Below are 15,377 nucleotides of genomic sequence, written 5' to 3'. Positions count from 1 at the left end.
GTTTACTCATGTCTCAAGGTTTAGACTGCTCTTGTAAGGCAACTGCAATATGAGTACTACTCATCAAATGTAGTGTCCTTACAGGAGACAAGAACAACAACAAAAACCCAACAATCATAAGCACAATCTTATATGTAAAGGCAAGAGAAAATTAAAAGATTAATAATTATAATGCAGTTCAGAGTGTAATATATTAGCAATAATTTCATAAATACATATCTTTTCAATATTTCACCATCAGTAATAAAATATATTTATAATCTGTCATTATTATTAAGAACGTAAGTATTGTACTAGCACTCTATTAGTTTCTAAAAAAATATGCATGGTTACTGAAAAGTTACTTTTTTCCCTCCTCCTCTAGTAGCCGCACTGTCTCATGTGAGATGTGGATATTCTTCTAAAGTACAATTCTGAGATTTTGTAATTATTTTTAACATCAAACAGTATTAATTGGCACAGACTGTATTAGCTTTTGCACACAAGGCACAATAAATCCAGGTTCACATATTAACTATTCATAAATACAGTATTTCTCACTTACAGATATGTTGCAAATCCACAGAACAGAAACAGCAGTTATGTTCCTCTTTCACAATGTTCTTTTCAACACTTTTGTTCTTGAGTTGGTTACATAGCCCAAATTTCATTTTCAGATGAGCTACAATAGTCTACAAAGGAATTATCGTAGGGGGAAAAGAGGGTATGAAAAACTGATTACTAAGAAGGCCTTCACCAATTACATATTCAAATCATCCCAGAATTTCAGAAAAACTAGAACTATGGACTTCAGGTTTCTGTATTGAGCTGGCCATGGGGAAATGTAATTCTGTGGGTCTTGTCACTGTTGTTTATTAGAAGGTTTACTTATGTCACTTCTTTACAAACAACAACAAAAAAAACTTTTACTACATTTATAATATTTTAAATTAATCCTTATCCTCAGTTGGGATCTGAAACTTGGTGAGATGAATCCTACGACTGGAGTGCAGCCATCAATACCTACAGGCTGTTCAGAAGGGGCAAGCAAGGAAGTAGGGGTGGAGGCATTGCCCTCTACGTCAAGAAATGGATAGAGTGGAAAGAGCTGTCTCTGAGGAATAGCCATGAGCAGGTCAAAGGCTTATGGGTAAGAATCAGAGACTGAGGCAACAAAGGGAACCTTGTGGTTGGTGTCTACTACAGGCCACCTGACCAAGGAGAGTCTATTGACAAAGCCGCCTCACTCCAGCTACAGGAGGCATCACGCTCACAGGCTCTCGGCCTGCTGGGGGACTTCAACCACCCCAGCATCTGCTGGAAAAGTAGGCTGTAGGCAATCCAGGAGCTGTAGGCAATCCAGGAGACTCATGGAGTGCATGGAGGATAACTGCCTGTGCCAGGTAATAGACAGCCCTACCAGAGGGGATGCCATACTGGACCTGTTGGTCACCAACACAAGTGAGCTAATTGGTGATATCAGGATTGGAGGCAGCCTGGGCTGCACCGTGATCATGCACTGCTGGAGTTTGCAGTCCTGAGGGACATGGGGCAAGCAAAAAGTAAAGTCAGGACCCTGAATTTTAGGAAAGCAAACTTCCAGCTCTTTCAGGGAGTCAATCAATAGGACCCCTTGGGAAGCTGCCCTCAGGGACAAGGGAGCAGAATGGAGCTGGCAGATCTTTAAGGATGCTTTCCATAGAGCACAAGAGCTCTCCATCCCCAGGTGTGAGAAATCAGGAAAGGAAGGAAAGACACCATCATGGCTGAGTAGAGACCTCATGGTCAAACTAAAGGGCAAGAAGGAAGTGCACAGGCAGTGGAACCAGGGACAGGTATCCTGGGATGAGTACAGGGACACTGCCAGGTTGAGGGGTCAGGAAGGCCAAGGCACGACTGGAGCTGAACTTGGCAAGGGGTGCAAAAAATAATAAGGGCTTCTTCAGGTATGTCAGCCAGAAGAAGGTCAAAGAAGCATACTGCTCTGATGAGCAAGACTGGCAAACTGCTAACAACAGACAAGGGGAAGGCTGAGGTACTGAAAGACTTCTTTACCTCAGTCTTCACTGGTGGTGTCTCTTCCCAGTGGATGGACTGCAAGACAGGGACTGGAGGACCAAAGTCCCTCCCACTGAAAGAGAAGGTCAGGTTCAAGACCACCTGAGGAGCCTGAACATGCACATGTCTATGGACCTGACGAGATGCATTGCAGAGTCCTGAGGGAATTGGCTGATACAGTTGCCAAGCCACTCTCCATGATATTTGAAAAGTCCTGGCAGTCAGGTGAAATCCCTGGAGACTGGAAAAAGGGTAACATTGCACCCATTTTTAAAAAAGGGTACTTAGGAAGACCCTGGGAACTACGTACGTGTCAGCCTCACTTCTGTGCCTGGGAAGATCATAGAACAGATCCTCCTAGAAGCTATGCTGAGGCACATGGAGGACAGGGAGGTGATTCGAGACAGCCAGCGTGGCTTCACCAAGGGCAAGTCCTGCCTGACGAACCCAGTGGCCTTCTATGACGGAGTGACCACATCAGTGGACAAGGGAAGGGCTACCGATGTTGCCTCTCTGGACTTCTGTAAGGCCTTTGACACGGTCCCCCACAACATCCTTCTCTCTAAACTGGAGAGGTGGTTTTGATGGGTGGACTGTTCAGTGGATGAGGAATTGGTTGGATGGTCACATCCAGAGGGTAGTGGCCAATGGCTCAATCTCCAGATGGAGATCGGTAATGAATGGTGTCCCTCAGGGGTCTGTATTGGGACCAGTACTGTTTAATATCTTTATCAATGACATAGTGGGATCAAGTGCACCCTCAGCAAGTTTGCAGATGACACCAAGTTGAGTGGTGCGGTTGACACACCTGAGAGACGGGATGCCATCCAGAGGAACCTGGACAAGCTCAAGGAATGGGCCCATGTGAACCTCATGAGGTTCAACAAGGCCAAGTGCAGGGTCCTGCACCTGGGTTGGGGCAACCCTGGTTTCAATCCAGGATGGGGGATGAAGGGATTGAGAGCAGCCCTGCTGAGAAGGAGATGGGGGTACTGGTGGATGAAAAGCTGGACATGAGCTGGCAATGTGCACTCACAGCCCAGAAGGCCGACTGCCACCTGGGCTGCATCCAAAGCAGTGTGGCCAGCAGGTGGAGGGAGGGGGTTCTGCCACTCTCCTCCACTCTGGGAAGACCCCACCTGAAGTCCTGCGTCCAGCTCTGGAGCCCTTAGCACAGGAAAGACATGGACTGTTGGAGCGGGTCGAGAGGAGGCCACACAAATGATCAAAGGGATGGAACACCTCTCCTATGAGCACAGGCTGAGAGAGTTGGGGTTGTTCAGCCTGGAGAAGAGAAGGCTCTGGGGACATCTTATTGCAGCCTTTCACTACTTAAAGGGGGCTTCTAAGAAAGATGGGACAGACTTTTTAGCAGGGCCTGTTGCGATAGAAGAAGGGGTAACGGTTTGAAACTAAAAGAGGGCAGATTTGGACTAGATATAAGGAAGACATTTTTCCCAATGAGGGTGGTGAAACACTGGCCCAGGTTGCCCAGAGAGGTGGTAGATGCCCCATCCCTGGAAACATTCCAGGTCAGGTTGGATGGGGCTCTGAGCAACCTGACCTAGGTGAAGATGTCCCTGCTCATTTCAGGGGAGGTTGGACTAGATGACCTTTAGAGGTCCCTTCCAACCCAAACGATTCTATGATTCTACAGGTTCTGCCAAAAGGAGTTTTGGTATGTGGACAACAGCTTCTTCTAAAAGTGATACTGATATGCTGAAAAATGTTTAATTGAATGACAGTTTTGGCAACATTTTCCCAGAAATATCTAGAGGGACCTATCTCTAATTCTGGGCTGTTGAGAGCCTTTCACCTCTCCTGGGTTTGGATGTGCATCCTGCCCACGTCCCTGTTCTACAGCAGTTTGAGGCTCACAGAGGCGTGCATCATCCACCTCTGCTCTGGTTTCCATGGAGAGGATTTCCACCAAAATCCTCTTATGTTCAGTCTAGTGTTGCCTTACCTTATGCTTTTCTTTTCCAATACTTATTAGTTAGATTTTAATTTCAGTTACAGTCACATAAGCCCAAATTTTCAACTCATTTAATTTCAGTGGAATTATCCTGGCTTTACTCTATGATTGCTTTGATCAGAATCTGATCTCTTTATTTTTTTTCCTGGGCAGACCTGGTTATATCTTTCACCTACAAAATACTGGTCTGTCTCATAGAGAAGGTGTAATTCTTCTCTGGCTTCTAGATTATAGTGTTTTCATAATATAAAAGCTGTAAAATTTTATCAGTGTAGACCATATGTCCTGTGGATGAACACTGATTCCCAAGTCATGAGAACTGAATAATGTTGTTTTAAAAAAAACTGCTAACAGAGAAAGGAAACAACTGCCAGCATTTTCTGCTCTCTCCAGTCTACCAATCTATTGCGTTGTGCTACTACAGAAAAGCTTAATGTCATACTGGTTCTGCTAAAGAGAATGATGCTATCAAAATTTCAGTCACCTGCTTGAATATTACTTGTTTTTGCCAGATTAATTTGTCATCCCTTGCTTCATCTGTTACCTGTGAAATCAATTCCTTAAATAGCAACCAGCTTTTCCATCTGGGTGGATAACATAGCCTCTGGCTAGCCTTACAGCAGGGCAGTATGCCATTGCCTCCCCTAGTTGCATAGTTTGACCTGCTGGAAATGCAGAGTTTGGTCATTTTTTCCTAAGTGTCAGGATTCATGCACATTTCTTATGTACCACTTGCACACACATTAATACTAATCCTTCCCCAGTTTGCACCGCAAAAGTGAGGTGATTAGGAATCACCAGAAAAATCCATCTGGTCCATAGTCAGGTGCTTTAATCCCTTCTGGAAAGACAGTGGGCAGGAGCAGACTGTATGCCAAATTAACTGTCCCCGTGCATGTTTTATGGTCTACTTGCAACTTCCCAAATGTGGGAAGTATACTTGCAAGGGATGGAGGAAGAAAGCTGAATAATTGTGCAAGTTTTCAAGATGATTTAGAAGTTACTTTGAGCAGTAAAAGGAAAAGATTAAAACAAATGCAAATGTAGAAATGAATCCTACAGATTATTTTTCTTGGAGTAGCTATTTATTTTGTTTTTACTTGTGTAGAGATAACTGTCTGGAATTTATGTTTTCAAAATGGCAGAAGTACTTATTAAAGTCAGAGATTGTTTCTGACTTTCATTTCACCTCTTTATTGTACCTGCCTTTAACAGGATGACCTATCAATGGTTTGTGTCAAGTACACATTATTTGACTTTCTCTGAAGGCTAATTGTTTTCCAATATTTTCATATTCCATGCCTCACTGTTAATGGAAGAAAACCACTGATGGGGGGACCACAGCATATTTTGGATATTACTTCTCTTAATTTCTATTTTTATCGTAATTTGATATCTTGTTTGTTAGCTAATTTGAGAAACAAAGAGTAACATTTTTGCCATCACATTTCTTAGCACATTTTGTCAAAGATTTTACACAATTAAGTAAGCAGAATGGTAACCATAAAAAGAAATCACAACTCTATTTCACAGAACATAGCTTACAGATTATTTTCAAGTAATCGCTGCTTATAATTACTTGATTAAAAATATAGAATACCAGGTAGCACATGGCTTTTGACCAAATTTAAAAAGGAGCTTTTAAGAGGCCTCATTATGAATGATCAAAGTGCAAACCAATAGCCAGCATAACCTTTTTGCTAAGATTTGGCAAAATGGCTGTTTTTAAAGCAAACCCTTTAGGAGCAAGTAGAGAACCTGCCATAAGGACAGTTAGTGTTCATTTAGTGCTCGCTCCCCCCTTATCTGGCTATGTAATGAAGGAAGTCTTGAAGTCCTAACTGCAAAATTACTGCAGCATGTAGTGTCGTGACACAGTAGTGCCCCAAATCATGACAACAACATTTGTGCATGCCTGTTTAGGTAGGACCTGAACAGTGTTATAACCAGATTACTGAACTTCCCCCAACTTGGATTCTTTCTGAAGTCATAGTAATGTTAAATTAATTGGTTATAACACTTCACAGTTTCATCTGTGAAGAAAGGAGCACGTGTGCTAGAGGTTAATGGAGACAACAGAGGGAGCACTAACCCTTCCATTTTCATTGCCTGGTTCAATAAATGCTCTTGATTACGAACTGGTAAGAAATGACAGCTCGTGTCCCCATGGCTATGTGCATCCTGGAAACAGGCAAGATGAAACTACAGTACAGAGAAGGAATGACTAAGGTTACAACTTGCTGGCAAGGCTTTTGCTACTGCAGCTAGCTATATAACAACAGGGTTTGTATTTTTTTCCTTCATAATTTGACTTTCCCACCTGCCCCTAAAATAAAACTTGGCAAGACAGAGAAAGCCAGTTAATTACCTTAAAACTTGGCAAGACAGAGAAAGCCAGTTAATTACCTCCTCCCCACTGCTACTTCACTGCTGTTACTTGCTAGTGGTGGTTTTGCTCCCATGTTTTCAGAAGATCAGTTGCCAGCTGTGAGATGTGCTGCCAGGCAAACTTGATGTGGGTGGATTCCACTATGCGGGAACAAACAGCAAAACGTAGCACAAACTTCTCTCGCAGGTGGCATGGGACCAGATGAATCTTCTTGGCCTCATTTATGCTCTCAAGAAGTGCCTTATTTAGTTCATTTGAGCCCTGAAATCATTGTAATTCAATGGATATGGTGATGAATTTCAAAAACGAGTTTGGAATATATAAATCCCACCAAGCAGCACAGCCCAAGTACCACCAGTAACATGCAGCCACTTTCTCATCTCTCAGTGCTTTGCAATCAAAAGATGATGGCACAAGAGATAATTTTTCAGCCACAAAGATTTATGGATTACCTGGGGTTTAGAAGCAGCATTCACACTGGGGCATTTGTGATAGCTGACTGCTTTTTTGCCACCTAAGGTCATAACCTATGTAGCTTCATGTAAAAGCATTCATTATTGCATCTATTTCATGATGCTTTTCTTAAACCTAGTCAAACAAATGTGGAAGGAAGTTGTGCAATAAACTATACTAAAAACAAATTTTTTTTTGTAAACAAACCTTCTAGTCTTCTTAAGTGAAGGCATGAAAAGGCATGGCTGCTGTGAGAGAGTCTTTTGACTATGAAGATGGAAATCTTACCCGTAGTTAAGAAATAGTTAAGGTAATGTATCCCCGGCATAAGTAACTTCATACTATCAGTAGAAACCCTAAAAAAGTATTTGCCTCAAGTTCTATAGGAAGTGTCTGCCACAGAATCCTACGGAGTGGGGTTTTTGGGGGGATTTTAGGAAAGTGGTAAACTGGCCCGCCCACTGGAAGTAGAGAGTCTTCTGCATTCCAGGAAACAAAGATATAAAAGTTCCAATATCTTGCAGAACGTCAGAGGGATTCTACATGCATGCAGTATTGAATGTAACTCCTTCTAGTGTACTTCATTCTCCTTGTGCTGAAATAGTGAATGTGAGGATTTCCCTTAGTGTGGCTCTACGCTCTTAATATCAGCTCTTAAAATGAATTGGACTGCACGGAGGAGTACTGCTTCTTTTGCAGGTTCAGCTAATGTTGGATCAATGGTTTTCCTAGTTCATGTCCATCAGCATTTGAAAATAAAATAAAAGATGTCATCAGATTTTCAAAAACAGTAATAAATTGCTTTAAATGAAAACAATGAAAGAAGAGATCCCAGAAATCTTGGGATTTTTGTCTGATTTAGCAACACAGGATGAAGTGCTAGCTGCACATCTTTGACAGTCTTTGTTACCCGAATTAGAGGAACCCATCTGTCTACCTTCTCTATCACCAGACCGGGAGATGGCTTCAGCTTTGCTGGGCAGTTTGCCGTAATAGCCTAGGATATACCATGTTGATCTTGAGTGCTACGATTTTATTCTTTGGGGAAGTATCTTAGCTGTTGTACAGCCTTTATTCTTTCTATTACACTGCTGGTAACACAGAATTGCAAGAGACACTAGAAGCATGTGCATTTTTACATGTTCCGTTACTGAACGCTGCAGTACAGGACTCACAAATGGACAAATCTGTCTGTTCAGCAGTGGTTTTGTTACTGCAGCAGCCTATGTCTTCTTGAAAACATCCGTATCAGAAAACACGTTCTCTCAAATCTGTGCAGTTGTGACTTGCCTGCTTAGCCTTTTCCATACAAAAACAAAGCATAAGGGAGACACAGTTTCCCATTGGCACTGAGGATAAATGTATTATTCTCATGTTTTTGGATCATATTTGAGTTAGAGCTGAACCCAAGTCAAAACCTTGTTCTGACTTAGCACAAGTTGTTAGGGAATTTGGATGGCAGCTTGAAATTCATGGCTTAGCCTTAGTCTTCTAGGAGATACTTATGCAACTTGAATGCTCCCAAATAAGAAAAGGACCAACTTTGGTGTTTTGCAAGTCCCTACCCATTATGGGTCAGTCAATGGTGACAATGATATACTGCTTTCTTATCAAAGGTAATCCATAAAATGATGGTCCTTGCCTTTAATATGAAATGCACAGCACTAACTTTTAGGCAATACAAGAGGTTAGATGATGTTAAGGTAATGCCCTTGGCAGGGGTGAGGGGAGGAGGGAGAAAGATTTATGTATTTTTCTTCCATTCTACTCTCACAGCTGCACCTAGGGGCTGCTGTGACACTTGGGTGTCACATCAAATTGAAGTTAGTGGTGATTAATCCTCTCCCAGAGCTTTGAGAAGCCAGCAGCCAGCTCTGATTGAGTCTGTCAGCTTCAATAAGGCAGTATTCTCATCCCTTTGGAGAAATTACTAGCTTGACTTGTATTCATCTGCAGACATGACAAGGAGGCCAAAAGTTAACCCTTTGGCATGATACTTGGATTCCCTCTTTGATATTTGATGAAATAGTTCTAATATGAAAATCACAGATTATTAGTCCATCTGGTCAACAGTGTGAAAAGCAAAAAAATTAAAAGTTACAGCTAAGCAAAAAAAAAAAAACCAACAGGATTTCTCAAGAACAAAGGAAGGAAAAATATTTCATACTTTTATAGCTGTTCAGCATTAGAGTTCAAGTCCCCTGTCCCTTTGTTTTACTGTAACTACATGAAAATTGCAAGTATCCTACTTTTAAGATGCATTTTAATGCAAATTACACAAACCACAGGAAGATTTCTGAAAGATTGATTTTAAAAGCAAATAAAGTTGCAAAAATAACTATAAAACGCTTGTCATTTAAAAGCTTGTTAGTTTTGTTTTCTTTTTCTGGACAGGGAAGGCAAGTGATGAAAACGCTGCTGTCGCAACATTGGTTTTCAGCAGAATCACACCTTTATTCTACAACTTGTCCAAAAGTTTCTTAGCTAGGTGTCAAATATTTACCTCCTATTGTAAAATTGTCATTCCCTGTTGATCTGATTTCTTCCACTGGAGCATCAGGGACAGGAGACCAGATGTAGATGAACGACTGCTCTGATCAAAAGTGACAATTCCTGTGTTGCTATGCTCTATTTCACCAGAACTGTTCCTTTAAAGTAAATGTAGAGCACTGACTAACAGCTGTCTCTGGATCTGCAAAACTAGTGTTTGCTTGTTCCACATGAGGGAGCACACTACAACCAACATCTTGTTATTGAGCAATAAGAGCCACAGAACCTATTCCTCAAAATCCTTACAAAGTTCTTGTTAGAAAAGAAATTATATTTACATTTCCACTTACTGGAAAACCTCAACATTCTGGAATCTATCGGATCCCCTAGCAACAGATCTTTTTTTTTTATCTTTTGTTTTAAACAACATAAATTCAAACAAAACCATTTTCCTATTCCAGAGGAATTTACCATTATCTTACTGTTAAAGATTTGTTAGCTCCTTCAGCCAATTGCATCAAACTTGAGGTAACTGGGGCAACTGAATGACTAAGAAAAGAATTTGTGAAAAGTAATAATACCACACTACCCAGAAGGAGCCAAGATGTGCTTGTGAGCCTTCAGAAAAGCTAAAAGCTGATTTAGGTATCATGTAAGCTAGAAAACACTGGTGCTGCTATTATTAGTGCTTGGTGTTCAGATTCAGTGTTACAATCCAGCCCTTTACAGAGGCTTCGGCTGCAAGCTCCTCTATTAAATGAGTTCTTTAGCTAAAACAAGACACTGATCCCCTTGTAATTGATTGATTAAACAAGTGAACCCTCCCAACTACTGCAGGTCTTATGCTCTGAGTGGAGAGCAGCAGACCTTCTGTTGGGCAAGGCCTCTACGTCAATGAGATTGGCACTTACAGAGATTTTGGGGAATGAAAAGCCAAGAGGGGCAAAAGGATCACGGTCAGCAAAAAAAATCAGACCAGGGCCAAGGGCAGTTGTGAAGCTGGCCTCCCACGCAACCCATTCTTACTCCTATCTTGCTCCAATTTGCCCAGTCTGACTGTAGGATTTTATAAATCAAAATGTATTCTTTAAAGGAAACAATTAAAAAGTGTTTACTACTCTAATCTTCATCCATGATCGTATATATATATATATTAAAAAATTGGGATAGTAAATATATGCAACATAAAAAATTAACTTGACAAGAAACATCTAATATACACACATACACTCACACATCATATACAAATATCTAGGGAAATATATTAAAACAATAATCTTCATCAAAGCCCATCAAGCATAGAATATAGCAGTCATTTTGTATGACTGGGTAGACCATTTGTTTGCCTTGACTATATTTCTATATCCTAATATGCTGGAATTTCTCTTAAGCATTTGACTAATTTTTAACGAAATTGTCTAAAGCTTCTTTCTTTAATCTGTTTTGATCTACAGGAACTCCGTTTACTTTCCTTAAAAAATAATTAAGTATATTAACTACAAAGTCTATATTCAATTGCAGGTTATTGTATTGCTGTAAAACATGACAGAATAAATAGGAGGGCTTAGCTACCTTACCTTCAGCCGAAAACAGACCAGTCCCAAGACAACCTCAGCACAGATCTCAAATCTTTCATCCTGAAGGACTAAATGTTCAAATTGATGTGACAGCCTGACGTGCTGAGAACAGAAAGATAGTATCTACGTTGTATAATTGGATTCATCACAAGAAAAGATGTGCTAAATTGTTTCCATACCAAATCTCTCTTCTCTGTTCCCTCTTTTGATATCTGATAATATTCACATACCACCATCTGTTTATGTTAACTTACATCCCGTTTATGACTTCCAGAGACCATATTGAGCCGTTACTATATTAGTAGCTCAGTCTATCTTAGGCAGTACTAGTCTGTTTCTTAATGAAACATTTTGGCACAGTTTTATAACTGTCATGATACCATATTAATAGTAAATAATTGTAATAATTCTTATTCACGTTTTCTACCACTGACGGTTTTGGCTGGGAATGGCTAATTAGTCCGAAAGCTATTGCGGGGAAAGGGGCAGATGCACAGATATATGGAGAGAAAATCATCACAATTCCAGTGCAAAAGGAGCTGGAAAGATGCTCTTTTTAGAATAATTCACTTAATATGAGAATAACTGTGAAGAAGGGGAGAACTTGCTCACTCTTCTGACCTGGGTGCTCATGTACAGTTGAAAAAAAAGGTAATGGCAGTATAATCAAGAAAACGGAGAGCAAATCTCAGCCAACCTGTTCAGAAGTTACTGGGGAAAAAAGAGTGACATTGGACACCAAGCCAATTATTTAGAAGCGTAGGAAACCAGTGCTTTTCCAAAATCAAACAAATAGGAAAAATACCAACAATCATACTAATACTCAGCTGGGAGATCTTAACATCAGTCAGTGATGCTTGCACACTCATACCACATTTTGTTTTCTTCCAAACAAAATGAGTTCAAAAGCACTTGGCAAAAAAGAACCCATATCCTCATCAGGTACCTGCAGCACCTTATCCAGTCCCCCTCTCACTGGCTATCATCAGTTTAGTGCTCACTACCCTAAAAAAAAAAAAAAAAAGATAGCAGCAACTGGCTATTAGAATTACAGTTTGTCTTCATGCAATAGCCATCTACACCAGAAGTTATTAGCAATGTCTAAAATGATGTTTAAAAGTTCCTTAACTTTTAAAGTTCCTTAACTTTTAAAGGAATTAATGTATTTGTTTTATTATTTTTTATAAAATCAACATTTTGTTATTTTGATTACATGTATTATGTATTTATGATTGCAAATAATTTTATAAAATTAAACAACTAACTCCATGTCTTCTCCTTCCTTTGCACTTTGCCTTTTTACAAGTTCAAGGACAGATATCAAACAAAACAGAAACATTTCACTTTGGGCCAGGGTTAGATGTGGAATGTTTCATCTCACAGGAACGTTTTTCTAAAAGGCAAGAGCAACACAAAACAAAAATTACAGAAAAACAAAAAAACCAAAACACATTTTGCAATCTTAATCATAGCTTTCTGATGTTTGTTTATTTCTTAAAATAGAAAAATGTTGTTTATATTGAATCAAAACATTGATTTGAAACCTTCAGACTGGGCATACTGGTACCCTATGCAACCAGCCAATCTTTCTGCTGTTACCACTTCCTCTCTGCTGTTTGTTACATCCATTTATCATCTCCCTCTAAAATTAGACTGAAAGCTCTTTGAGTCAGGAACGAGACCAATAAAATGCCCAATCCTTTCCAAGGCATTTAATGTTCTGCTAATAGAAATAGCATGAGTTTACAGCTATGAAAATTGACCAGAAGTATGTGTATACATGCAGATACTTGTACGCATACATGCATGGAAAACGTGTGTGAAATATGCACACGTGTTGTAATCATCTTTTACTATCTCCTCCTATCCTCATGTTCTATAGCCTTAACCAAATTGGTGTCTTTTACACAGCTCTGCAAAATTTCACACTGCATATACTAGGTCTTGGAAATCAAAGCCATAAAAAAAGTCATGTTCAATGAGATGAGAATTCCACAACTGTTCAGCTGAATGTAATCACCAACTGAATTTAATCAAAATGTACCTGGGTAAGAACTGAATAAAACAAAAATCTAAGATTTGGCTTACTGCAAGTAGTTTCTACAAGAAAACTCCAGACCCATGCTGTACATTTTATAACAAGTATTTATGTCCACTTTTTGCACTACAGGATTTTTCAGGAATTTGAAAGAAATAAAAGCAAGGAAAAACAGAGAATATTCAGTGAAACACAAATCAAAATTCTGGAAGTATTTTGAATTCATGTCTGGATGCAAGCACTTTTATCCATAGCGAGTCTTAACAAGTAGCAATAATCTGTACGGCCACGGGAGGGCACCAAGTGTTTTAAATGATAGAGACCTGGAAGGAGGAAAAGCCGAGCTTTAACTGACGTTTCACCTGTAACAGCTTTGCTTCACACGCTTACCCAAGGCCCTGCACCTTTGAACCATAAGCCATTATCCTGAATTGCTTTTACAAAAATTGTTGCAACCAAACATAATTAAACCCAATAAAGTTAAACGTTATTAAGCCTGGAAATTCAAACCCTGTAAAACCAGAGGGCTTTTAGGTATCACCCCTGCCTCTGTGAGTCCAAGGGCTGTACCCACGCCCTGGACGTGCGCATGGCAATAACACACAGGAGGACACACGTGGCTTTAGCGCTTCAACTTTTCAAGACAGGCAGGTAAACTGTGAAAATAAAGTCCTGTTTGCAGAACTACGGGCACTGAAACTAAGGATAGGAAAGAAGGAGAGGTAAAAACTGACGGGCTGGTCTCAGTTTTCTGCTGACTCTGTACATACCAAGCCTGATCTATGGATATTTTAAGCCTCCAAATGCTTTTGATTTTTACATTTGTGTCATGCTGTGTCCCTAGCACCATTAACTCAAAGTAGACCTTCAAATATTATTTAACCTTTACAAATTACTTTATTTAATGCCCTTATATAATTTAACAAAAAAGCGGACATACACAAACCAACTGCCATATTGTTTCAGTATCATTTGTACAATGCCTTTAACACATGGGTGCCCAACGTGGAGTCACATGGACTGCGTTAGTGGCCTGAAAAGTCATGGTATATAGGAACAGAACACCAGCCCTTCTCTTCACAGTGAAATTTAGCAGATTGAAGAAAAGAAGCTTGTAAGGAATTGTTGTGTATCACTATCTCTCTCAAGTAAATAACCATTGCCCTTCTGTAGTGAGAAGGGAAATAAGAAAGTGATTCGCTTCATTTGGTTATTTACGATTAAGGGAAATGCCTTACCTAATCACTAATGGGAGCAGTAAACTGAGGCATTAAGAAGTGGTCCCTATTTTAAAAAATGTGTATTTGCGTATGTATATGTGTGAGTACAAGTATGAATATAAATGCTTCTGTGCTGAGGTGTTTGAATTTTGATTTTTGGGCAAAGCCTTCAAGAACTAAAATAGTTTTTGACTGAAGGGAGGTTTTCTGAAGCATGAGAGTACATTAGTTTGTATATGCATATAAACATACCTGCCTAGCCTTGATGACTTCATGCTTTTCCTCCTATAGATTTCACCTCTGCCTGCCTTAGTTTGCATCCCAGTACACTCTGATGGAAAATGCTGTCAAAAGAGTCCTCTCAACAGCCACTTGGACTATGCCACTCTCCAACTGAAATCCTATCTCTGGCATTGCTGTTTTTATGCTGTTCCAAGTTTCTTGGTCTCTGCTGTTAATTTTTAATGGAATTCATTATCCTCAGCAAAGAAAGAAGGATGCGGTACACTGATTTCTTCTGGTCCTACAGAGGATTTATCTGAGTCAGAATGTTCATGGGATCACATAAGAAAAATATTAACTGATAAATTTCTCGAATGACTTCTGAGCTCTTTGACAGGACTTAAACCAACAAAGGAGTAACAGATGGTCAGGCAGTTTGCAAACGGACCATTTACAAATGGGACATTTGGGTTTCACATTGATATTGACTCGGAGTGTTTGGAATCAGTCCAGAAGACTGTTATTGTTGTTGGTTTTGCCCGCTTTGTACATATCCTCTGTGGCTTTGGGACTTACCTCCAAAATTTGTATTTTTGTCTCCCCACATCCTTGAGATGACTGTCCTCCCCTTTACCACTGCTTTAAAACCTATACTTTGCAATAGGTTAATATTACATGGTGTGTGGGAAAAGAGTGCATAACTGGAAGGTTTGGAAAACAGAAAAAGTTACTGTATCTAAATCCAAGTCACACATTGTCATCTCCCAGGAATATTTTAGTTCCTAAATGCCTTCCTCAGTACAAGCAAGTGCCAGGCTGCAGTGGTTTATCTAGTCATTTTGATGCAGACCCTAAGGCTGCAAACGTAACAAACATCTTTTTCTTAAAACATACTAATAAAAGAGGTAAAAAAAAAGAAAACAGAATGAAAGAGACAAATTTTTTTGGTGGCAGTTTACATCCAGAAAAAAAGAAG

At 39.9% G+C, this 15,377-nt stretch overlaps 1 protein-coding gene across 1 annotated transcript in view; it reads right to left on the bottom strand.

Moving 5' to 3' along the window:
- FIGNL1 (fidgetin like 1) overlaps window positions 1-15,377 on the bottom strand; it is a gene marked incomplete at its 3' end in the record, with an annotated part of 64,743 nt that overhangs the window by 7,243 nt on the left and 42,123 nt on the right. The window contains exons 12-15 of the mRNA XM_081996447.1: window positions 10,922-11,023; window positions 6,454-6,662; window positions 6,148-6,214; window positions 545-671 (exon numbers count right to left, since the gene is read on the bottom strand). Coding sequence (XP_081852573.1) covers window positions 545-671; window positions 6,148-6,214; window positions 6,454-6,662; window positions 10,922-11,023 — 505 coding nt within the window. The remainder of the gene's footprint in view (window positions 1-544; window positions 672-6,147; window positions 6,215-6,453; window positions 6,663-10,921; window positions 11,024-15,377) is intronic.

This window comes from Phaethon aethereus (genome assembly GCF_964289735.1).
Source record: "Phaethon aethereus genome assembly, chromosome: 2".
Taxonomy (NCBI): domain Eukaryota; kingdom Metazoa; phylum Chordata; class Aves; order Phaethontiformes; family Phaethontidae; genus Phaethon; species Phaethon aethereus.
This window is presented reverse-complemented; position numbering and strand designations above follow the sequence as displayed.